The 26749-nt window shown below is 47.6% G+C and overlaps 1 protein-coding gene across 3 annotated transcripts in view; it reads right to left on the bottom strand.

Moving 5' to 3' along the window:
* RNF24 (ring finger protein 24) overlaps positions 1-26749 on the bottom strand; it is a 95072-nt gene that overhangs the window by 13499 nt on the left and 54824 nt on the right. For 2 of the 3 annotated variants that reach the window (XM_063925321.1, XM_063925322.1), the window contains exon 2: positions 6345-6494. In XM_063925321.1, the coding sequence (XP_063781391.1) occupies positions 6345-6487 (143 nt within the window). In that variant the 5' untranslated portion in view covers positions 6488-6494. Of the gene's footprint in view, positions 1-6344; positions 6495-10050; positions 10155-26749 lie in introns of those variants that run through there. The other variant, XM_063925320.1, reaches the window with a different exon arrangement.

Here is a 26749-nt window from a genome sequence, read left to right on the forward strand (position 1 = left end):
TTGTCCGACTGCAACTGAATGGCCTGATCTTGCAGAAGATGTGCCGCTTGTAGAAGGTCATTGTACACGGCCCTTAGTTTCAGAATGTTTATTGGAAGAATGGATTCCAGACTTGACCACTTTCCTTGGAAGTTTTCCCCTTGGGTGACCGCGCCCCAGTGTCTGAGACTTGCATCTGTGGTTAGAAGGATCCAGCTCTGAATCCCGAACCTGCGGCCGTCCAGAAGGTGAGGCACATGCAGCCACCAGGAGTGAAATCCTGGCTTTCAGCGACAGACGAATTCTCTGGTGCATGTGTAGGTGAGATCCCGACCACTTGTCCAGGAGATCCAGTTGGAAGGACCGTGCATGAAATCTTCCGTACTATAGAGCCTCGTAGGAGGCCACCATCTTCCCCAGAAGGCGAATGCACTGCTGAACCGATACCCGGGCAGGCTTCAAGAACTCACGGACCATTTTCTGTATCACCAACACTTTCTCCACCGGTAGAAATACCCTCTGCACTTCCGTATCGAGGATCATCCCTAGGAAAGACAATCTCCTTGTTGGCTCCAAATGTGACTTTGGAAGATTCAGGATCCACCCATGATCCCTGAGTAGTCGAGTTGTGAGAACAATGGACTGTAACAATTTCTCCCTGGACGACGCTTTTATCAGCAGATCGTCCAGATATGGAATTATGTTCACTCCCTGCTTGCGGAGGAGTAGCATCATCTCTGCCATTACCTTGGGGAACACCATCGGTGCCGTGGATAGGCCGAATGGCAGCGCCTGGAACTGATAGTGACAGTCTAACAGAGCAAATCTGAGATACGCCTGGTGTGGCGGCCAAATTGGAATGTGAAGGTATGCATCCTTGATATCCAGTGAGACCAGGAATTCCCCCTCCTCCAGACCGAAGATCACCGCCCTCAGAGATTCCATCTTGAACTTGAATTACCTCAAATAAGGATTTAACGATTTGAGGTTCAATATTGGTCTGACTAAACTGTCCGGTTTCGGTCCCACGAATACTGTAGGTTGGAGTAAAAACCCTTGTTTTCCAGATGAGGTGGAACTGTAATAATGACATTTGCCTTTTCCAATTTTTTAATGGCTTCCTGCAGGATAGCCCTTTCTGTCAGCAAAGCTGGTAAGCCCGATTTGAAGAATCTGTGAGGTGGGAGTTCTTGAAACTCCAGTCTGTACCCCTGGGATACAATATCTTGCACCCACCCAGGGGTCCAGGCCTGAGGACACCCAGACCTGACTGAAATTTCGCAGACAAGCTCCCACCTGTCCGATCTCCAGGCTGGGAGGTCCATCGTCATGCTGACGATTTTGAGGAAACAGAAGCCGGCTTCTGTTCCTGGGAACCTGTCGGTGCAGGTTTTCTGGATTTTCCCCGACCACTTCTGAAGAAGGTGGAAGAGGCTTTGGACTTCTTAACCTTTGCAGTCCAAAAGGATTGCATCGTAGACGTAGAAAAGGACTTCTTTGCCGTCAGAGTGGCTGAGGGAAGGAAGGTTGACTTACCCGCGGTTGCCGTGGAGATTCACGCATCCAAAGCCTCCCCAAATAGAGCCTGACCTGTGAAGGGTAGGTTCTCCACACTATTCCTGGATTCCGCATCCGCAGACCATTGGTGTAGCCAGAGTCCCCTGCGTGCCGAGACAGCTAAGGAAGATGTCCGTGCATTCAGATTACCAAGGTCCTTCATGGCCTCCACCATGAAACCTGCAGAATCCTGTACGTGACGTAAAAACATTTCAATGTCACTTTTGTCAATAGTATCTAAATCCTCTAGTAACGTGCCTGACCACTTTACTATGGCTTTAGAAATCCATGCACAAGCGATAGTGGGCCTTAGTGCCACTCCCGACGCAGTGTATATGGATTTGAGCGTAGTCTCAATCTTGCGGTCTGCCGGCTCTTTCAAAGCGGTAGACCCGGGGGCAGGTAAAACCACCCTTTTAGACAATCTAGATGCAGAAGCATCTACTAAAGGGTTTTTTCCCACTTTTTCCTATCCTCTTCAGGATTTCTCAAATAATGTGTTTAATGCTTTAGACGCAGGGAAGGTAAAGGAGACTTTCTTATTGTCAGTAAAATAAGCCTCCTCGAACTTTGTCCGTAATGCGTAAAACGTCCCGTATAGCCTCAATCATGAGCTGCACCCCCTTAGCAAGGGAGGCTTCCCCCATCAGTATATCCCCATCCCCATCTCCTGTATCAGATTCGGTAACCGTGTCGACTTGCATTATTTGGGCAAGAGCACGCTTTTGGGGGCATATACCAGGGGATTAAGATGAGGTAACGGGAGTAGAATAAGACAAAACCTCTACAGATTGTTTTAAAACCTGTGTTTCAGTCTCATTATGAGCTATCCTAGATGAAATATGGGATATCATACCCTTAATAGAAGCCACCCACTGGGGTTCAGATTCAGAAGGCCTAGACAGTATATTGCATTCCTGAGTACATGGAATAGCCTCCACTGGAGAAGATACATACTCTGCAGCACAAGACAGAGTCCCTGGACATTGTAATGTGAGCTATATAACACACACACACACACGAAAATGTCAGACACAGTTTCTCCCAAGTACCTTCAGAGAGACACAGAGTTCAGGAGCCAGCACACACAGCGCCCAGTAGGCAGTTATAATAATGAGAGCCTGGCGCTGACTGAGAAACCTTAATAGATTACTCAGTTAATGTTGTAAATAAAACACTCTCCCCCCTTCTACACCCCCTGGTACCATACAGGATAGCTGGAGTGATGTGGAGGGTCAGCGCTCCCTGTCAGCATGTCTGTGTTTGATCTGCAGCGATAAAATGGCGCTGAAGAGTGCTGGATCCGCTCTGAGGAGAAGCTCCGCCCCCTTGTAATGGCGCGTCTTCCCACACTTTTAAATCTTTATACTGGCCTGAGGTAATAAACGCTGGCAGTAGACAGAGTCCCTGAAAGCTAGTGACCAGTTTGTAGGGTATAGCGCTGGCCCAGGGCGCCCCTTAAAGCGCCACACTGTCTGCATCTGAGCTCTCCAGAGCGCAGCATCAGCGCTGCGCTCCTACCCCGATTCCGCCATTCTCACCGGCTACCCGCTTGTCGGGTCACTGATGTCCTACTCACCACCGCGATCTTCTGGCTCTGTTGGGGGTGGCGGCATGCCTCAGGAGCTCAGTGTCCTGTCAGCAGAGATAGTGGCCATTAACCTCAAGGGTTGGACACTACTCCCCCCCCCCTAAGTCCCACAAAGCAGGGAGGCTGTTGCCAGCAGCCTCCCTGTGCCTAACATCTCTTAAAAAAAAAAAAAAAACCAGAAAAGCTCTAGGAGCTCCCCTAGCTGTGACCAGCTCCTCCGGGCACATTTTCTAAACTGAGTCTGGTAGGAGGGGCATAGAGGGAGGAGCCAGCCCACACTATTAAACTCTTAAAGTGCCCGTGGCTCCTGGTGGACCCGTCTATACCCCGTGGTACTAATGTGGACCCCAGCATCCTCTAGGACATAAGAGAAACACTGCTGTGCAGCTGCTTGATATTAAACATACAGTCAACATACAGTATTTTATTTGTGAGTTCTTATGAGACGGCAGTGCTTGCAGTCTCCTAGTTAACGGACAGTCAACATGCAGTTTCATGGAGCTTGCTAATGAGGTTGCAAGCAGACAGCCTACAAAGAGGAATTCAGATGTTTGTACATTTAGATTTATTATTCCCTTTAATGGGAAAACATCTTTATTCTTTCCTGCCAACAGTCTCCCACAGAGGGCGGACTGAGACCTGGCAGCAAATATTTGCCTGATACGATCTGCGCAGCTGCAGTTTACTTTCAGTTCTGTCCCATGTTTGTGTTACGGTGAAACGGTCACATCACATGATCCTCACATGAAAAGGAAACCAAAACAAAAGTGACTGGGCAGCTATGAGACAGCAGATGCTGGGAAACTTATAATTTCCCCACAGGAAGGTAAACTCTGCCCCTGGGAAATCACCCACTGTGCCTAGACGTTGCCAGCCTAGGTGACACACAGGCAGCTGCCAGGATAGGCGGGCACTGAAGTACTAGCAAACACTTGTTATCCCCACAGTAATTACAGGGCTTGCTTTGCATATTTGGCAGTCTAAAAATAATAATCTTACTTGGAGTGTTTGCATTTCCAACTATACCCCTGTACGAGGGGTGTGCGCTAAGTTTCCGGATGCGCACTGCAGGCAGAGGAGACACCACCTGACTTTGAAAGAATGTAATGTTCACTTTGTTTGTAAATAAAATACTTTTTGTGCATACCGAAACTTATTGCACACCCGTCGCATAGTAATGACGAGCCACGGATTGGAGGGCCAACCAAACTGGGCCTGGGGTCACACACATATGAGCGTGCAATCTTGTGTAAGTAACACACCCCAAAAAGTTTATACATTAACAAACCAAAAGACATATAAACGGAACTGGAGAGTTTATACTAAACTTGTCCGTCTTTCTCTCCCATAGGGGAAAATGTTATCAAACCTTGAAGTGGAGAGAGATAAAGTACTAACCAATGAACTTCTACCTGTCATGTTACAGGCTGTGCTTGAATAATAATGTAGGAGCTGATTGGTTGGTGTTTTATCCTCTGAGGAGACCTGTATGGAGGGAGGTGCGGCTCTAACTGAGCAGGCAGAGCATGACTGACCACTTTGCAGTCTTGCTGCAGACAAATGCACTATATAGATTGGATGAAGTAAGAGTTGGGAGGGGGGGTTGGAGTTTCTACTTTACTATATAACAGAGCTGCAGTGGAATGCCCGGGTAACGCTGAACAGTGTATTGTTTTTCCACCTGAACATTTTCATTTTGGAGTTTACGCTTCTCTTAAGCAATCAGGTCACACTATGTACCGCAGCTAGTAGCTTCTTACGGGACAAAGCACTTACACAATGCCTCCATCTTATTTTGCTATTCATTACAAAAAAAAAAACTGGATCCCAAATAAAAGCTTTATAAAGATAACTAAAGAACAGAAGATTATAAATTGCATGTAATAACCACAGATGAGACGTGCTCCAAGCGCTACGTTATAATTTGATTTATAAAGCTCGAGTTACTGAATGACCTTTAGAGAGTATAGAGTTTGTGCCACTGCCAGGTTCCAGACAGCCATGTATAAGACAAATTAGTATCTCGCTCTAACCATATACACACACAAGATAATTGCTGTAGGAACACATCGTTCTCCCAAATGCAGAGTATGCATTAATGAGGAGTTGTGCAGTAATAAAGAAAATAATCTGTGTATGAAGAGGAGATTGATAAATGTGTGCGTAGGACCCTGCCTGGGGGGTGAATGGGCATAGCAGAGTGAATTATTAATATATAACAAGCCACTATAATCACAAACATACGTGGTGGGCTGGGCACTGACATGGCCACAAGTGCGCCCTCACCTGCAGGCTACACACCAAGCTGACCCTTCCTCCTGTACACAGATCTTGCCGTGCTCTCTACTCCCCCAATGCAGGCCCATGTAGGGCAGATAAACCTGGAGACCATCACTAAGCCAGGAGGATTTTGCTGGGTTGCTGCACTCCGCGCAGGCACCCTAATATATAACATTATCACACACCTGCACCAATCCTCTCTCTGTACCCTTTGCATGCCAGGTCAATATTTGGTTGATTATAGAACTGTAAAAGGTGACATTTACATAACGTTATATGTTTTGTGTGTCTTTATGGAATACTGGAAAATTGTGAGGTTGCGCCATTGGGACCCCAGGAATATTACCAAGCAGATAAATCAGGGCAAGGCCTTGTTTCTCAGAGTAATGGGTCCGCAGGCATTAATCCAGGGATTTCGAAAGGAGTGGTGGTCTGCATCATTACTGCCAACGAGGGGGTAAATTTACTAAGATGGGAGTTCTATTTAAGATGAGATGTTGCCCTTAGCAACCAGATTCCAGGTATTATCTTCTAGAAGGTGCTAGATAAATGATAAGCAGAATCTGATTGGTTGCTATGGGCAACATCCCATCTTAAATAGAACTCCCATCTTAGTAAATTTACCCCAAGATGTCTTCCTATCTAGGGGAGCAAGAGCCGGCCTCTCTTGTAGTATTAGGGCCTTTCCACTGGCTGGGGTAACTCAGTGCTTATAAGAGTACAATCACGGTGGTCCACAGTGCGGTACAGTCCCTTAATCTAGGCTCTCTCATCTTGTGGCCATTAAAAAATATATATACTGTATATTTACAATAAAAAAAATAAAAAAACGCCCAACGACCATATGTTACAGAGGGCAGGAGTCACGTTTCCCAACCTAGCGCCTCCAATGGCAGCCTGGCAAAACTGCAGTGCCTATGAAGCAAACAGAACGTACCGGATCAGGTAGCAGCAGAAGAGAAGGCTCAAGATGAACACGAATATCGCCGTGCCAAACACCACGATGTAGATGTTGAGGGGAAGGTTCTGGAACCCAATGTTAGGCATTCTGAAGCTGTAATGCTGGAAGTCTGGGCTCATGGATGGGCTGCAGGACAGAGACACAAATCACATATTAGTATAACAATGCATCGCAGCCATCAGACCAATGATCTTATACTGACGTAAAAAAACAGTAATTTATTATTTTAATTAAAGAGAAAGAACAGACTATGGCAGTAATCAGGGTCAGATTTACAGTGGGGCAGATGGGGCTACAGGCCAAGGCTTCCACATAAAGATAGGCCCATCACCATGACAAGCATGACCATGGCTGTCGCCCAGGAGGTCACATGGTCTCTCAGTACACACCCAAACACACACACACAAAACACGCAGCCCCCTCTGTCCTCCCATGTGAGGGGGCTAAGACCCGGATGCTGGATCCAGTATGTCAGTATACACACAGCACACGCAGCCCCCTCTGTCCTCCCATGTGAGGGGGCTCAGACCCGGATGCTGGATCCGGTATGTCAGTAAACACACACAAAACACGCAGCCCCTCTGTCCTCCCATGTGAGGGGGCTCAGACCCGGATGCTGGTTCCGGTATGTCAGTATACACACAGCACACGCAGCCCCTCTGTCCTCCCATGTGAGGGGGCTCAGACCCGGATGCCGGTTCCGGTATGTTAGTATACACACAGCACACGCAGCCCCCTCTGTCCTCCCATGTGAGGGGGCTCAGACCCGGATGCTGGATCCGGTATGTCAGTATACACACAGCACACGCAGCCCCCTCTGTCCTCCCATGTGAGGGGGCTCAGACCCGGATGCTGGATCCGGTATGTCAGTATACACACAGCCCCTCTGTCCTCCCATGTGAGGGGGCTCAGGCCCGGATGCTGGTTCCGGTATGTCAGTATACACACACAAAACACGCAGCCCCTCTGTCCTCCCATGTGAGGGGGCTCAGACCCGGATGCTGGATCCGGTATGTCAGTATACACACAGCACACGCAGCCCCCTCTGTCCTCCCATGTGAGGGGGCTCAGACCCGGATGCTGGTTCCGGTATGACAGTATACACACAGCACACGCAGCCCCTCTGTCCTCCCATGTAAGGGGGCTCAGACCCGGATGCTGGATCCGGTATGTCACTATACACACAGCACACGCAGCCCCCTCTGTCCTCCCATGTGAGGGGGCTCAGACCCGGATGCTGGTTCCGGTATGACAGTATACACACAGCACACGCAGCCCCTCTGTCCTCCCATGTGAGGGGGCTCAGACCCGGATGCTGGTTCCGGTATGTCAGTATACACACAGCACACGCAGCCCCCTCTGTCCTCCCATGTAAGGGGGCTCAGACCCGGATGCTGGATCCGGTATGTCACTATACACACAGCACACGCAGCCCCCTCTGTCCTCCCATGTGAGTGGGGTTTGGTGTATTTTGTCTCCAGTAACAACAGAACCCTGAGGCACGCGTCCTCCCCACACTCCTATCCCGATGCTTTGTGTCATCCCTCTCATTCTAATTCCTTACGTTACACCCTTCCAGGTGGCTGGAAAATTCCACTGGGGATGAAGTAGCTGCAATCGCTGGGCGAGCCGCGAGGCAGCGTCGTTACTGCCTGGCTGCTTCTCAGATACTACTTCCCTTACACAGAGCACCATGTAGATGTGCTCATCCAACAGCAAAACCCACACACCTCCCCAGCAATAGACACTTGGATGAAACATGGACTTTACAGCAGAAATACGGCAAGTTACGAGCACCTCCCCCGGCTAGGTACCCAATGCAGGTATAGTCTACGACCTGGTCATGCAGACATCCTCCTGCTACTGTTGAACTACAAGTCCCAGCACGCTCAACTAGCCAGAGCCTAATGTAAAGCTGCAGCAAGTGGAATCTGGCAAAGTGGGGGCATGCTGAGACTTCTAGTTCTACAATCAACAGAAGGCCATAGGCTGCACTAGAGACACTTGTACTATGAATGGGCATGCACGCAATAACCAGACACTGAATAAAATGCAAGTCACTTGAAGCCAGAGAAAAACACACAATGAAATAACACCTCAAGGTCTCTTATTAGGCCAGTTTGATTCTCCAGTCTAATTATTGTAATCCAGCCCTGCAACAGATCCTGATAGCTACAGAATGCGTATACTGTATTACTGGAAGGGGATATAAGCCCACCGGTCTATAGTATATAAAGGATCGGCTTCACTGGCTGGTTTATACTGCAGAAATCCGGTACAGCACCGTCAGTGCAGGTGTATACTGTAGGTGATAATACAGTCCTGCAGTGTGTACGCTGAATGCAGCAGAAATCCGGTACAGCACCGTCAGTGCAGGTGTATACTGTAGGTGATAATACAGTCCTGCAGTGTGTACGCTGAATGCAGCAGAAATCCGGTACAGCACCGTCAGTGCAGGTGTATACTGTAGGTGATAATACAGTCCTGCAGTGTGTACGCTGAATGCAGCAGAAATCCGGTACAGCACCGTCAGTGCAGGTGTATAGATAATAATGCAGTCCTGCAATGTGTACGCTGCATTCAGCAGAAATCTGGTACAGCACAGTCAGTGCAGGTGTATACTGTAGGCGATAATACAGTCCTGCAGTGTGTACGCTGAATGCAGCAGAAATCCGGTACAGCACCGTCAGTGCAGGTGTATACTGTAGGTAATAATACAGTCCTGAAATGTGTACGCTGAATGTAGCAGAACTCCGATACAGCACCGTCAGTGCAGGTGTATACTGTAGGTGATAATACAGTCCTGCAGTGTGTACGCTGAATGCAGCAGAAATCTGGTACAGCACCGTCAGTGCAGGTGTATACTGTAGGTGATAATACAGTCCTGCAGTGTGTACGCTGAATGCAGCAGAAATCTGGTACAGCACAGTCAGTGCAGGTGTATACTGTAGGTGATAATACAGTCCTGCAGTGTGTACGCTGAATGCAGCAGAAATCCGGTACAGCACTGTCAGTGCAGGTGTATACTGTAGGTGATAATACAGTCCTGCAGTGTGTACGCTGAATGCAGCAGAAATCTGGTACAGCACAGTCAGTGCAGGTGTATACTGTAGGTGATAATACAGTCCTGCAGTGTGTACGCTGAATGCAGCAGAAATCTGGTACAGCACCGTCAGTGCAGGTGTATACTGTAGGTGATAATACAGTCCTGTAGTGTGTACGCTGAATGCAGCAGAAATCCGGTACAGCACCGTCAGTGCAGGTGTATAGATAATAATGCAGTCCTGCAATGTGTACACTGCATTCAGCGCAAGACATGTTCAGACACGTAAAATAAATTGCAATTTTAGGACCCATTTGGCATCACTACTGCACATAGTAATATCTTCTCCCCAAGAACCACCGTACAATTTACGTTTACAAAATAGCTTTCTACACAAAGCGGCGAATATAACCCTACCGAGATGCGCCGTGACTACAAAAGGAACTATCGCCCCCCAAGATACAAACCTAACGCTGAAAGGCTGCAACTGATACAACAGATGTCACAAACTAGAAACACTTTCGCTTTGGAAGTCCCCCCTGTGTAAATAAATATACTTGAGTGCGTGCCAGCATTCCAGGATTTCTGCAATCAGGCAGAGAACGCCGCTCTTATTCCCAGGGAAGGAATAAAACGTACCCGCCGGAGCTCCCATTGTGCTTCTTCAGATGGATGTGGATGGGAGGGAAAAACTGCATTCTGTAATAACACAACACGCAGCTACTGTCAGTGCCAGATCTGTTTACATGAGACCCGGGCGTGCAGCCAGCCTTATAGGAGTCTCCGCCCCAGTGGGTGGCACCTGTCACATGCTCACTACAAAACACAGGAGGAAAGAAAGAAAAGGGGGGGTTTCTGCAATACACAGTCATGGCACGTACTGCTATACAAAGTCTGCCAGCGCCAAGACCTACATTACACTTAACCCCTACCTAATGTTTGCCGAGTCCATGTGGTAAAGCAAGGTTTAATACCAAGCTATGAGAATATCACTGAGGGGGTCTAAATATAAGACGATGATGGGCCTATTTTTATGTGGAGGCCTGGGGCTGTAGGCCCACATGCCCCATTCTTAATCTATCCCTTAAGTCCCACGGGTAACACCATCCCAGTATTGAGTTATCCAGCGAGTTCCTATGGGGACAGCGGTAATCACTGGAACAGCAGATAAATGATCAGCTGAACGCTGATGGCTGATTGGTTAGTTCCTAGGGGGAGATAAAGCACCAACCAATCAGCTCCTGTCATTTTTCAAACACATTCTGTAAAAGAAGTTAAAAATGGATTAGTTGGTACTTGATCTCTCTCCAATTTATTTTCAGGTCTCAATAGGGCGCCATTCAATTCTCAGAGCGGTGATAAGGCTCCCGGGTGAAATGCCTGGAGCTATTCATTTGGGTGCGGGGTAAACCCGCAACTAGTGATTTCTGCCAACATCCTCCTAAAGGTGCGACAAAATATTAGACTTAAGTAGTACCTCAGGGCTAGTCGCGGTGTTACCGCATGCACTGGCATCGCGACCTAAGCACAAGGCATTAGTCGCGTAAAACGGCGTCTCGCTGACTTAAGCGTTGGGCGTGATGCGGTCAATTGAATAGCTCTGGGCAGTTACCCGGTACCCACGTCATCGTGCTGGGAACCACACAGTGAGATTGCTTCACCGGGTTACAATTACAGGAATCCACCACTGCGCTCTGCGCGCATGGGTGAACTAAGTTTCCGCATTGCACACTTTACACTGCGTGCCGGTGTAAACTGACGCTGGTGAAATTCGTGGACACATTTTTCTCATTAACGTCACTCCATTCACCAGTCACTACCTTCCCCCCCTTATATACAGTATTTTGCATCGTTGTAAGTGAACTATATTTTAGTGTACATCAATAAAAAGTGCTTTAATTTCAATTGAACCCACGATTGTCTCCATAAGATTACTTTCTTCTCCTTCTCCTTCCCTATGTATGTACAGGACAGGCTCCTACTGGGTCACAGAAAACGCTTATACTTATATCATGCACTGGCACGTATTCACTAAACATGAAGCGATAATTGGCAACAGACCCCACCCAGGGATAAAGACTTTGGGCTTATTGCCGGACAGGCGTCATCTTGTTCCCACACCTCTAAAATAATCCTGAGACCTTGTCGTATATGCGCAGCACAGGCAGAACAATTGTTTGCTGAATAATATTCACTGGGAAAGCAGCCGACACGTTTACTGAGGTAAAAGTGAAAGTGCAATAACATACGCTCAATGCTGGTACTCTCATCACATCATTGGAACGCCCGTGTGTCTAGCAGCCAAGGCTGCCCGTGGCATTTTTGGTGTATATATATATATATACACATTATATATATATATATATATATATATATATATATATATATATATATATATATATATATACATACATACATACATACATACACATACACATACATACACACACACACACACACACATACACATTATTCAGTAATTACAGGCAGGTATAGTACAAGTTTCTTCCTGTAAGACAAATGTTGGAACGAGAACCTTTATCTAATCACCAGATTTTGCGGTCTAACTTATGACCACGGATGAGGCGATCGGGAATAACAACAAGTAACTTTGCCTTAAGTGGGATGTATCATGTGATGTCAGCGGGTTCTGATGAACATGAGGTAGTGCCGTGTGTTCTGTCACATGGACGGAGAGGCAAACAGATAACGGAATACTAAAAATGGTTTATCAGCAACATTTTAATAAACTAGCAGTGATTTATTAATGAACAGATACTTATATAGTGCACACATATACTGCAGCGCTTTACAGAGAATATTTTGTCATTCACGTCAGACCCTGTAACAGCGAAGCTTACAATTTATTATCAGACTGTAACACATGTACACATACATATACGCACTAGTGGTAATTTGCTGTCAGAAACCACTTTAACTACCAGTATGTGTTTGGAGTGTGTGTGGGGTGGGGGGGAATCGGAGCACACACAGCAATCCCACACAAAAACATTTGAGAGAACATACAAACTCCACACATACCGGACGTTAGCTGGAAGCAACACCAGAGACCTCACAGCTGAGAGGCAGCAAGCCAACCATTGCAGCGACATATCTACAGAGGTATTTAATGGCCTCAATCAAAGAGAAAATTTTTGATGACAAACCTTAAGGTTGATTAATTTTCCTTTGAAAACTCAGGTTACTATGCGTGTATTGTGCGTGGGTGCCATCGGTCCCTAATAACCACGATTTACAGAGATTTGTCCATGGGATGTCCCTATATTTTAATATTGATGAACTGCACAGCACAATTCTTATATTTCTGCATGTAACATAAAATGTTTGCAAATTCCCCTAATTCTCTGGGTCATATCATTTAGGGACATAGGCCCTCATTCCGAGTTGATCGGTCGCAAGGCGAATTTAGCAGAGTTACACACGCTAAGCCGCCGCCTACTGGGAGTGTATCTTAGCATCTTAAAATTGCGACCGATGTATTCGCAATATTGCGATCACAAACTACTTAGCAGTTTTAGAGTAGCTTCAGACTTACTCTGCCTGTGCAATCAGTTCAGTGCTTTTCGTTCCTGGTTTGACGTCACAAACACACCCAGCGTTCGCCCAACCACTCCCCCGTTTCTCCGGCCACTCCTGCGTTTTTTCCGGAAACGGTAGCGTTTTCAGCCACACGCCCATAAAACGCCGTGTTTCCGCCCAGTAACACCCATTTCCTGTCAATCACATTACGATCGCCGGAGCGATGAAAAAGCCGTGAGTAAAAATAATTTCTTCATAGCAAAGATACTTGGCGCAGTCGCAGTGCGAATATTGCGCATGCGCACTAAGCGGAATTTCACTGCGATGCGATGAAAAATACTGAGCGAACGACTCGGAATGAGGGCCCTACTGTATATGTGAAACTGTCCCCGACAACAGCAGTAAGAACAATTTTTTTTTTTTTTTTTAATATTATTCGCCACCAATCTAGCAAAAAAAAAATAAGATTTTACTTACCGATAAATCTATTTCTCGTAGTCCGTAGTGGATGCTGGGACTCCGTAAGGACCATGGGGAATAGCGGCTCCGCAGGAGACAGGGCACAAGAATAAAAGCTTTAGGATCAGGTGGTGTGCACTGGCTCCTCCCCCCATGACCCTCCTCCAAGCCTCAGTTAGGACACTGTGCCCGGACGAGCGTACATAATAAGGAAGGATATTGAATCCCGGGTAAGACTCATACCAGCCACACCAATCACACCGTACAACTTGTGATCTGAACCCAGTTAACAGTATGATAAAACGAAAAGGAGCCTCTGAAAAGATGGCTCACAACAATAATAACCCGAATTTTTGTAACAATAACTATATACAAGTATTGCAGACAATCCGCACTTGGGATGGGCGCCCAGCATCCACTACGGACTACGAGAAATAGATTTATCGGTAAGTAAAATCTTATTTTCTCTGACGTCCTAGTGGATGCTGGGACTCCGTAAGGACCATGGGGATTATACCAAAGCTCCCAAACGGGCGGGAGAGTGCGGATGACTCTGCAGCACCGAATGAGAGAACTCCAGGTCCTCCTCAGCCAGGGTATCAAATTTGTAGAATTTTGCAAACGTGTTTGCCCCTGACCAAGTAGCTGCTCGGCAAAGTTGTAAAGCCGAGACCCCTCGGGCAGCCGCCCAAGATGAGCCCACTTTCCTTGTGGAATGGGCTTTTACCGATTTTGGCTGTGGCAGGCCTGCCACAGAATGTGCAAGCTGAATTGTACTACAAATCCAACGAGCAATCGTCTGCTTAGAAGCAGGAGCACCCAGCTTGTTGGGTGCATACAGGATAAACAGCGAGTCAGATTTTCTGACTCCAGCCGTCCTGGAAACATATTTTCAGGGCCCTGACAACGTCAAGCAACTTGGAGTCCTCCAAGTCCCTAGTAGCCGCAGGTACCACAATAGGTTGGTTCATGTGAAATGCAGAAACCACCTTAGGTAGAAATTGAGGACGAGTCCTCAATTCTGCCCTGTCAGAATGAAAAATTAAGTAAGGACTTTTATATGATAAAGCCGCCAATTCTGACACCCGCCTGGCTGAAGCCAGGGCTAACAGCATCGTCACCTTCCATGTGAGATATTTGAAGTCCACAGTGGTGAGTGGTTCAAACCAATGTGACTTTAGAAAACTCAACACAACATTGAGATCCCAAGGTGCCACTGGAGGCACAAAAGGAGGCTGTATATGCAGTACCCCTTTTACAAATGTCTGAACTTCAGGCATTGAAGCCAGTTCTTTCTGGAAGAAAATCGACAGGGCCGAAATTTGAACCTTAATGGACCCTAATTTTAGGCCCATAGATAGTCCTGTTTGCAGGAAATGGAGGAAACGACCCAGTTGAAATTCCTCTGTAGGGGCCTTCTTGGCCTCACACCACGCAACATATTTTCGCCAAATGCGGTGATAATGTTTTGCGGTTACGTCCTTCCTGGCCTTGACCAGGGTAGGGATGACTTCATCTGGAATGCCTTTTTCCCTCAGGATCCGGCGTTCAACCGCCATGCCGTCAAACGCAGCCGCGGTAAGTCTTGGAACAGACAAGGCCCCTGCTGGAGCAGGTCCTTTCTCAGAGGGAGAGGCCACGGTTCGTCCGTGAGCATCTCTTGAAGTTCCGGGTACCAAGTCCATTTGGCCAATCAGGAGCCACGAGTATAGTTCTTACTCCTCTCCTTCTTATGATTCTCAGTACCTTTGGTATGAGAGGCAGAGGAGGGAACACATACACTGACTGGTACACCCACGGCGTTACCAGGGCGTCCACCGCTATTGCCTGAGGGTCCCTTGACCTGGCGCAATATCTGTCTAGTTTTTTGTTTAGATGGGACGCCATCATGTCCACCTTTGGTTCTTCCCAACGGTTTACTATCAGGTGGAAGACTTCTGGGTGAAGTCCCCACTCTCCCGGGTGGAGGTCGTGTCTGCTGAGGAAGTCTGCTTCCCAGTTGTCCACTCCCGGAATGAAGACTGCTGACAGTGCTATCACATGATTTTCCGCCCAGCGAAGAATCCTTGCAGCTTCTGCCATTGCCCTCCTGCTTCTCGTGCCGCCCTGTCTGTTTACGTGGGCGACTGACGTGATGTTGTCCGATTGGATCAATACCGCCTGACCCTGAAGCAGGGGTTTCGCTTGACTTAGGGCATTGTAAATGGCCCTTAGTTCCAGAATGTTTATATGAAGAGATGCTTCCATGCTTGACCACAAGCCCTGGAAATTTCTTCCCTGTGTGACTGCTCCCCAGCCTCTCAGGCTTGCATCCGTGGTCACCAGGATCCAATCCTGAATGCCAAATCTGCGGCCCTCTAGTAGATGAGCACTCTGCAGCCACCACAGAAGAGACACCCTTGTCCTTGGCGACAGGGTTATCCGCTGATGCATCTGAAGATGCGATCCGGACCATTTGTCCAGTAGATCCCACTGAAAAGTTCTTGCATGGAATCTTCCGAATGGAATCGCTTCGTAAGAAGCCACCATTTTTCCCAGGACCCTCGTGCACTGATGCACTGACACCTGGCCTGGTTTTAGGAGGTTCCTGACTAGCTCGGATAACTCCCTGGCCTTCTCCTCCGGGAGAAACACCTTTTTCTGGACTGTGTCCAGAATCATTCCTAGGAACAGTAGACGTGTCGTAGGAATCAGCTGGGATTTTGGAATATTTAGGATCCACCCGTGCTGACGTAACACTACCTGAGATAGTGCTACTCCGACTTTAAGATGCCTTTTCTTCGAAGAAGAATCATCATTTCGGCCATTACCTTGGTAAAGACCCGAGGTGCCGTGGACAACCCAAACGGCAGCGTCTGAAACAGATAATGACAGTTTTGTACTACAAACCTGAGGTACCCTTGGTGAGACGGGTAGATTGGGACGTGGAGATAAGCATCCTTGATGTCCAGAGACACCATATAGTCCCCTTCTTCCAGGTTTGCTATCACCGCTCTGAGTGATTCCATCTTGAATTTGAACCTCTTTATGTAAGTGTTCAAGGATTTCAGATTTAAAATTGGTCTCACCGAGCCGTCCGGCTTCGGTACCACAAACAGCGTGGAATAATACCCCTTTTCCTGTTGTAGGAGGGGTACCTTGATTATCACCTGCTGGGAATACAGCTTGTGAATGGCTTCCAAAACTGCCTCCCTGTCGGAGGGAGACTTTGGTAGAGCAGACTTCAGGAACCGGCGAGGGGGAAACGCCTCGAATTCCAGTTTGTACCCCTGCGATACTACTTGTAGAATCCAGGGGTCCACTTGCGAGTGAGCCCACTGCGCGTTGAAATTCTTGAGACGGGCCCCCACCATGTCTGAGTCTGCTTGTAAAGCCCCAGCGTCATGCTGAAGACTTGGCAGAAGCAGGGGAGGGCTTCTGCTCCTGGGAAGCGGCTGCATGGTGCAGTCTTTTTCCCCTTCCTCTGCCCCGGAACAGGAAGGAATGGCCTTTAGCTCGCTTGTACTTATGGGAACGAAAGGACTGAGTTTGAAAAGACGGTGTCTTTTTCTGCTGATGTGAAGTGACCTGGGGTAAAAAGGTGGATTTTCCAGCCGTTGCCGTGGCCACCAGGTCCGATAGACCAGCCCCAAATAACTCCTCCCCTTTATACGGCAATACTTCCATATGTCGTTTGGAATCCGCATCGCCTGACCACTGTCGCGTCCATAACGCTCTTCTGGCAGAAATGGACATTCCCTATCCAGGGTATCAATATTTTCAGTCAGGGAATCCGACCACGCGACTCCAGCACTGCACATCCAGGCTGAAGCGATTGCTGGTCGCAGTATAACACCAGTATGTGTGTATATACTTTTAAGAATATTTTCCAGCCTTCTATCTGCTGGTTCCTTGAGGGTGGCCGTATCAGGAGACGGTAACGCTACTTGTTTAGATAAACGTGTGAGCGCCTTATATACCCTGTTTCCCAACGCGTCCTAACCTCTGACGGGAAAGGATATAGTGCCAATAATTTTTTAGAAATTAGCAGTTTTTTGTCAGGGGAAACCCACGCTTTATCACACACCTCATTTAACTCATCTGACTCAGGGAAAACTATTGGTAGTTTTTTCACACCCCACATAATACCCTTCTTTGTGGTACTTGTAGTGTCAGAAATGTTCAATGCCTCCTTCATTGCCGTGATCATGTAACGTGTGGCCCTACTGGACATTACGTTTGTCTCCTCACCGTCGACACTAGACTCAGTATCTGTGTCTGGGTCTGTGTCGACCCACTGAGGTAACGGGCGTTTTAGGGCCCCTGACGGTGTCTGAGACGCCTGGACAGGCACTAATTGATTTGCCGGCTGTCTCATGTCATCAACCGTTCTTTGCAAAGTGCTGACATTATCACTTAATTCTTTAAATACGATCATCCAGTCAGGTGTCGACACTCTAGGGGGTGACATCACTAACCCAGGCAATTGCTCCGCCTCCACATCATTTTCCTCCTCATACATGTCGACACACACGTACCGACACACAGCACACACAACGGGAATGCTCTGATAGAGGACAGGACCCCACAAGCCCTTTGGAGAGACAGAGGGAGAGTCTGCCAGCACACACCAAGCGCTATATATATATATACAGGGATAACCTTATATAAGTGTTATTCCCTTATAGCTGCTGTTTATATAATTTTTAGCTGCCAATAGTGCCCCCCCTTCTCTTTTTTACCCTGATTCTGTAGCAAGTCTGCAGGGGAGAGTCAGGGAGCCGTCCTTCCAGCGGAGCTGTGAGGGAAAATGGCGCTTGTGTGCCGAGTAGTGATGAGCGGGTTCGGTTTTACTCGGTTTTACTCGGTTTTACTCGGTTCTCAAAACGGCATCTTATTGGCTCACGGATGTCACGTGTTTTGGATAGCCAATAAGATGCCGTTTTGAGAACCGAGTAAAACCGAACCTCGCTCATCACTAGTGCTGAGGAGATAGGCTCCGCCCCTTCACGACGTCCTTATCTCCCGCTCTTTTCTGTAAAAATGGCAGGGGTTAAAATACATCCATATAGCCCAAGAGCTATATGTGATGTATTCTTTTGCCAACCTAAGGTATTATCTGTTATATTGCGTCTCAGGGCGCTCCCCCCCAGAGCCCTGCACCCTCAGTGACCGGAGTGTGAAGTGTGCTGAGAGCAATGGCGCACAGCTGCGGTGCTGTGCGCTACCTTAGTCTGAAGACAGGATCGTCTTCTGCCGCCGATTTCACCGGACCTCTTCGCTCTTCTGGCTCTGTAAGGGGGCCGGCGGCGCGGCTCCGGGACCCATCCAGGCTGAACCTGTGATCGTCCCTCTGGAGCGAATGTCCAGTAGCCTAAGAAACCCAATCCACTCTGCACGCAGGTGAGTCCGTTTCTTCTCCCCTTAGTCCCACGATGCAGTGAGCCTGTTGCCAGCAGGACTCACTGAAAATAAAAAACCTAAAATATACTTTTATTCTAAGCAGCTCAGGAGAGCCAGATAGCCTGCACCCTTCTCGTTCGGGCACAAAAATCTAACTGAGGCTTGGAGGAGGGTCATGGGGGGAGGAGCCAGTGCACACCACCTGATCCTAAAGCTTTTATTCTTGTGCCCTGTCTCCTGCGGAGCCGCTATTCCCCATGGTCCTTACGGAGTCCCAGCATCCACTAGGACGTCAGAGAAATTAATTTAAAGTTGTGTAGTAATGAGATCTATCTCATCAGACATAAGTTCTCATAAGCATCCTTCCTTATCCATTTGATAAAGGACTCTAAAGGGGGGTACTCACGGAGCGATATTCTAAGCAATCTGACTAGATTGCTTAGAATATCGGCATGATCGCTCCGTGTGTAGCCCCCTCAGCGATAGCGATGCACGGCCCCGCACATCGCTATCACTGCTGCTAGATTGGCCTGCATGCAGGCCAATCTAGCGGGTCACTCACTTCACCCGCTGGGTGAAATGAGCGCCCCCCCCGTCTCCCCCCGCACAGATCGCGCTGTGCTGAGTGGCGGGAGAGATGTGTGCTGAGCGGTTCGCTCAGCACACATCTCTCCTGCATCGGCTCGTCTATATGGGCCTTAAAACAGGTGTCCCACCCAGCTGCTGTGGCACTACATAACTCAGCATGTCTTGCCACGGTTTTAGCATGCTCTAAAAGCAAAACTGTGACAGGGCATGCTAGGATGTGTGGTTCAACAGCAACTGGAGGGACGCGCGTTGAATATCTCTGCCCAAAAATATACTCTATAAACTGCATCGCACAATTGCCGAGACAACACAGAGCAGCTTGTGTCGGTGGTTCCCGGTAAGATGTAATGCTGAGGCGGTAATAATACAGGTTGAGTCTCCCTTATCCAAAATGCTTGGGACCAGAGGTATTTTGGATATGGGATTTTTCCGTAGTTTGGAATAATTGCATACCATAATGAGATATCATGGTGATGGGACCTAAATCTAAGCACAGAATGCATTTATGGTACATATACACCTTATACACACAGCCTGAAGGTCATTTTACATGTAAAACACACAGAAACTTACCGAAAGATTACTCCCACCTCATAATTCCTTCTAAATAAGGTTTTATAGGAACCTACTTCTACTTTTCCTGCTATTTGTAGCAAGAGTTTTAACTTATGGGAAATAAGTATTCTGAGTTTGACCCAGATTTATCAAGCCGTGGACAGTGATAACTTGCACAGTGATAAATACCAACCAATCAGCTTCTTCCATGTCACAGACTGTGTTTGAAAAATGACAGTTAGGAGCTGATTGGTTGGTACTTTATCACCGTACAATTTATCACTTAATAAATCCGAGCATAAGTTTTTTCTTGTGAAAAGCAGGATACAGGGACCGGTATAAATAGGCGGGTGTTGGTACGGTCATGGGGAAACTGGGACTGCTGACAGGTAAATTATCCCTTTACAAATATAGAAAATTACGCCCCTACATAGAATACGCCTTTAATATATTGCGATATTATATGACCTATTGGTTGGTCTTATGCCTCTATATACAGCTCTGTATCACCATGGAGATTAGGCCTAGCTGTGAAAGCTGGCACCGAGGTACCCATCGATTGATCGATGCTCCCTCTGCTTCGGGAGCCCATCCAGCGGCGACACAGATCACTGCTGTATGACCTGGCGGTCACATGCTCCCTCATCACTACTGTGATCACACACCGGATTACACACATGGGACAGCGATGATAAAATGACACCACAGGGGCCTTGGTAGTTTATTACTGAGATAAAGGCAGGAAACGCACTCGCTTCCTTATTGGAACAGTCACATCTTTATAAATAGAAAGGTGTGACACAAATAACTATTGCGTTACCACACAAACATTCCTCAGTCATAATTTATTGAAGAGAATTATCACCGTGAGGCGGAATATTGGCCAAGCGCCCATGTGTACTTACAGTAGCCCAGACATTTCTCAACATGTATAAAGGTTCAATAATGGGTATTGTTGCTTAATTAATGCTATTTTAATTGAAATGCTATAGTTTCAGAATTTTGTTTTCTCCAGACCACTTTAATGAGCCAAAGGCAGCCATTTTGTGACTAAACAAGTATGTTACAATTACTAATGACATCACTGAGGCATGAGGACCAAAGTATGCTTAGCTTCAATAGACTATACTTTCCCATTCTGGCGACAGCCATGTCGGAGGTGCAGGGGAAAGTCGAAATATCCTGAAGGGAGAATGATATTTGGTTTTCTCCATCATTCCCTTCTGGGAAAGCGGGGGGACCAGAAGAGGCCTCAAAGTTGAGATGGCCATTGACCATTGGTGGTTTGCCATTGATGCCTTTGAAGCAGCAATGTTTTGTTTCTTCCATTATCACAGGGAGAATGGAGTTCTGCCCTGCTCCCAGGTAGGCCACCAAGCCCCAACCACTTCCCTTATTGTCCTACCACCATGTCCATCGATGTTGCAACTGCACATCATCAATGGTTCCCGCCATTGGTTCAAAGTGAACTTTGCTCAACATTACACAAACTGTTGGGAGCGAGCACATGAGGTCACATGACCATGGGCGTGCATGTCGCTGTTGGGGAGATTTATCAAGCCCTGGAGAAAGAGATAAAGTACCAATTTGGAAGACGTGCTACCTAACCCACCAGCCATTGCTAGGTGCAATCCAGCCAGAACCACAGCTGAGGTTTTAATTACACAAAAAAGGCACAAACGCTTCATTCTGAATGGAAAAAAAACTCTTTAATCCCCAGTTCAGTTTACGTGTAAAAGGGTCAGAGGTCAACAAATCTGGCCGCAACCCAGATAAATGTGCACAAAATTTACACTTGACCACAGAATGGAAAATGGAACCAAGCTCCTATATCCCAGGGGTGGCTGTCATGCTGAGAAAGGGCCGTCACGCCAGTAAGCAACCGGTGCATATGAAACAGATTATCTATGAACAATCCTTAGAAGGCAGCGATATTCTGTTCTGCAGCACTCTTGGTTAGTGGAAAGTGAAAGCTGGTGTGACTGGCTTGCTGGTCTCCTAGGTAACAGAGCCGCTCAGTACTGCAGATTAGTAGATGCGTTGTCAGTGATGCAGGGCTAACTGGCATGCCATGCTTTACAGTTTCAGATTTATGCCCCATATCGGTGCTGTTTTAGACAGTGTCTAAGACTTCACTGGCAGCAGCTTGTTGTTTCTGATAGAGAGTTAGTGAAACAATGCAATGGAAAGCAATGTACTGCTAAACTAACCAATCTATTCTGAGGGCACAGGCCATATATAAAGAACACCAAGTTCAGTTGTATGTGAGCAGAGGGGTTGACAAATTAGCAGGAGTACACATCATTAGTACATAGCCTTGAATAAGCCAGAACTCCCACTTCCTGTCACTCTCACAGTGCGACTCTCGCTTCGGAATATCTGCCATGTTGGAGAGTAAATTAGTTCCCATGATGTCACCATAGTAACTGCAGAAAGGATTTGTCTGTAGGAATAAGGTAAATGGCTGGAATGTATGAGACTCATTTACTCAACCAAATTATACAGAATTATAGACTGTAGCTCAAATTGCTTCCCATTGTGAGATGCATAGCTAGTATTTACCCGGAACATTGTGTCCCGACACTGCATGTCTGTAACCAGAGACTGCCTGGCCTGGCGGACTGTCTACACTCAGAGACTGCCTGGCCTGGCGGACTGTCTACGCTCAGAGACTGCCTGTTCTGACGGACTGTCTACGCTCAGAGACTGCCTGTTCTGACGGACTGTCTACGCTCAGAGACTGCCTGTTCTGACGGACTGTCTACGCTCAGAGACTGCCTCAGAGACTGCCTGGTCCGACGGACTGTCTACGCTCAGAGACTGCCTCAGAGACTGCCTGGCCCGACGGACTGTCTACGCTCAGAGACTGCCTCAGAGACTGCCTGGCCCGACGGACTGTCTACGCTCAGAGACTGCCTCAGAGACTGCCTGGCCCGACGGACTGTCTACGCTCAGAGACTGCCTCAGAGACTGCCTGGCCCGACGGACTGTCTACGCTCAGAGACTGCCTCAGAGACTGCCTGGCCCGATGGACTGTCTACGCTCAGAGACTGCCTCAGAGACTGCCTGGCCCGACGGTCAGTCTACGCTCAGAGACTGCCTCAGAGACTGCCTGGCCCGACGGCCAGTCTACGCTCAGAGACTGCCTCAGAGACTGCCTGGCCCGACGGGCAGTCTACGCTCAGAGACTGCCTGGCCCGACGGGCAGTCTACGCTCAGAGACTGCCTGGCCCGACGGGCAGTCTACGCTCAGAGACTGCCTGGCCCGACGGGCAGTCTACGCTCAGAGACTGCCTGGCCCGACGGACAGTCTACGCTCAGAGACTGCCTGGCCCGACGGACAGTTACGCTCCGAGACTGCCTGGCCCGACGGACAGTTACGCTCAGAGACTGCCTGGCCCGACGGACAGTCTACGCTCAGAGACTGCCTGGCCCGACGGACAGTTACGCTCAGAGACTGCCTGGCCCGACGGACAGTCTACGCTCAGAGACTGCCTGGCCTGACTGTCATATCTACACTTAGGGGTGAACTTAATAGAGGTTTTAAAAAGGAAAAGAGGTGATGTGGCCCATAGCAACCAATCAGATTCTGTCTATCATTTTCTAGGCTGCAATACAGAAATGATAGACATAATCTGATTGGTTGCTATGGGCAATATCACCACTTTTCATTTTCAAAACCTTTAGTAAATCTACCCCTAAGAGACTGCCTGATCTGACTCCATGTCTATACTCGGTGATCAGCGACTGCCCACAGCGACTGCCCACACCGACTGCCTGCCAAGTCTATGATCAGAGACTGCCCACACTGACTGCCTGCCATGTCTATTATCAGAGACTGCCCACACTGACTGCCTGCCATGTCTATAATGAGAGACTGCCCACACCGACTGCCTGCCACGTGTATGATCACAGACTGCCCACACTGACTGTCTGCCAGGTCTATGATCAGAGACTGCCCACACTGACTGCCTGCCGTGTCTATGATCAGAGACTGCCCACACTGACTGGCTGCCGTGTCTATGATCAGAGACTGCCCACACTGACTGCTAGCCACGTCTATGATCAGAGACTGTCTACATTGACTGCCTGCCACGTCTATGATCAGAGACTGCCCACACTGACTGCCTGCCACGTCTATGATCAGAGACTGCCTACACGGACTGCCTGCCATGTCTATGATCAGAGACTGCCCACACTGACTGCCTTCCACGTCCACACTTAGATAAATATCCCTGTATTCCGGTCTCTTCTTTGAGCCGCTTTCCTTCATGTGCAGATTTCAGATCATTCATTTAAAACCCTTTAAGCTGCTGTAAATGATCAGTGAGCCTTGCTGAAACCAGTGCATTACCGCTACACCTGCCACCATCTGTACAGCCATATTACCATGCCATTTGGATGCCGGATGAGTTCACGTTTGCATGGGATTTTATTAAAAACATGAAACATCAAAGCTGAAGACGTGTGTAATGTAATCTTACTTTATGCGTATTGTATAATGTACACATGTATTTTAAATTCTTTAGATATGTATTAAATGTGTATGTGGCCAGGGAGTCAAGCAAGTGAGCCAGTGGAGAAGTTACCCATGGTAACCAATCAGCTGCTCTGTATAATTTTATAGAATGCAAATTGTAAATGTTACTTCAATGCTGATTGGTTGCCATGGGCAACTTCTCCACTGGCTCACTTCTCCACAACTTTCACTGCTTCATGAATAGACTACTTAGTAGCGGATTGGTTGGTACTTTATCTTTTTCCAAGGATTGATACATCTCCTCCCTTAGGGGTAGATTTACTAAGCAGTGATAAAAACGGAGAAGTGAGCCAGTGGAGAAATTTCCCCATCAACCAATCAGCAGCTCTGTATCATTTTATAGTATGCAAATTATAGATGTTACTTCAGTGCTGATTGGCTGCCATGGGCAACTTCTCCACTGGCTCACTTCTCCGCTCTTATCACTGCTTAGTAAATGTACCCCTATGTCCCATAGCGATGTGTGCATTCATAAAATTGTACAATCATTTTTTTAACGTATTGCGTATGCACTTAGAGCGTCGGGATGCGGTCAACATCCCGCTGGACGGGATCCCGGCGGTCGAAATACCGACGCCGGAATCCCGACCGCCACAATCCCGACATATTCTCCCTCCGTGGGTGTCCACGACACCCATAGAGGGCGAATATAATAGTGTGCCGAGCGTAGCGAGGCACCGTGCCCGCAGCGTGGCGAGCCCGCAAGGGGCTGCGTTCCGCTCGCCACCCCTGTCGGGATTGTGTGGTCGGGATTCCGGTGTCGGTATTTCGACCACCGGGATCCCGTCCAGCGGGATTACGTACTGATCCCAGAGCGTCCCGCATACACAATACAGTAACTATTTGCCCTGGGCCGGTGTTGCTTTTGCCTTTTTCGTATTCCAGTATTTTGGCGTTTACTAGAGAGGTCTCCAGTAAGTAAGAGACTTATGTACTAGATCAAATTGATGTTTAAATACAAATATTACAAAGATGTTGATAGACTGCTGGTTACTACGCTTGACTCCATATGTGCACCACCGGAGGTGTATTCAAAGGATGAGCGAAATTGACAGATTGCTGTTAATTAAGTTCAAATCCGATTCTGAAAAGCATGCTATGTATTACATGTGAATGTGCATACAAACCTCCGTCAGAGGCAATCGGAGAGGGGATATCATTGCTTTACGCCCCTGCCAAAATGTGCGTGTATAAAAGGGGGAAGAAAAAAAAGAGCATCTTCCTCAAGATCTCATATCATCTGAACTTCCAAGAGCATCTATATAGCTGTGATTCTCCATACGCCTTCTACTGGGAACTGTTCTTTAAAGGACATTTTTATTGGACCTAATAAGTGCCCTTTGCTCCAAATTGTCAAGAACAATTTTGTCACAAAGGTACCGATGGGTGTTCCCAGTAAGCTGCTGAATCCAAATAAGCGATTCGATTTTTCCTCTCTGGCTTAAGCCCAGATTTATCAACCTTGGAGAGTGATATATTTCATAGTACCAGCCAATCAGCTCCCAGCTGTCATTTTTAAAACACAGCCTGTAACATAGCAGTTAGAAGCTGATTGGCTGGTACTGTATCACCGTGCTATTTATCACTTTCCAAGGCTTGATATATGGGATATTTAGTTTCCTTGTGGTGCCATGTTTATTTTCATCACTTATAATAATCAAGGGACACAAAAAAAAATGACAGACATGGAAGAAGTGTGCGATCACATGAAGATTATTTTTGAAAAGGTTCTGTATCAGACACACAGTATAAGTGGAAATATCTGTGGAGATCTAAAGGTCATTGCACCTTTTCTGGGGTGGCAGCCAGGTTAGGCCAAGTACTGTTGGTATTAATGCGAGTGGGACAGTAGGGACCAACACAACAACTATGTTCAGAAGGATTAGCTAAAAAGGAAGCTCCCTTTTTCAAGGCAACAAAAAATAAGATTTTACTTACCGATAAATCTATTTCTCGTAGTCCGTAGTGGATGCTGGGGACTCCGTCAGGACCATGGGGGGATTAGCGGCTCCGCAGGAGACAGGGCACAAAAATAAAGCTTTAGGATCAGGTGGTGTGCACTGGCTCCTCCCCCCATGACCCTCCTCCAAGCCTCAGTTAGGATACTGTGCCCGGACGAGCGTACACAATAAGGAAGGATTTTGAATCCCGGGTAAGACTCATACCAGCCACACCAATCACACCGTACAACTTGTGATCTGAACCCAGTTAACAGTATGACAACGTAGGAGCCTCTGAACAGACGGCTCACAACAATAACAACCCGATTTTTTT

This window comes from Pseudophryne corroboree, chromosome 1 (genome assembly GCF_028390025.1).
Source record: "Pseudophryne corroboree isolate aPseCor3 chromosome 1, aPseCor3.hap2, whole genome shotgun sequence".
Classification (NCBI taxonomy): domain Eukaryota; kingdom Metazoa; phylum Chordata; class Amphibia; order Anura; family Myobatrachidae; genus Pseudophryne; species Pseudophryne corroboree.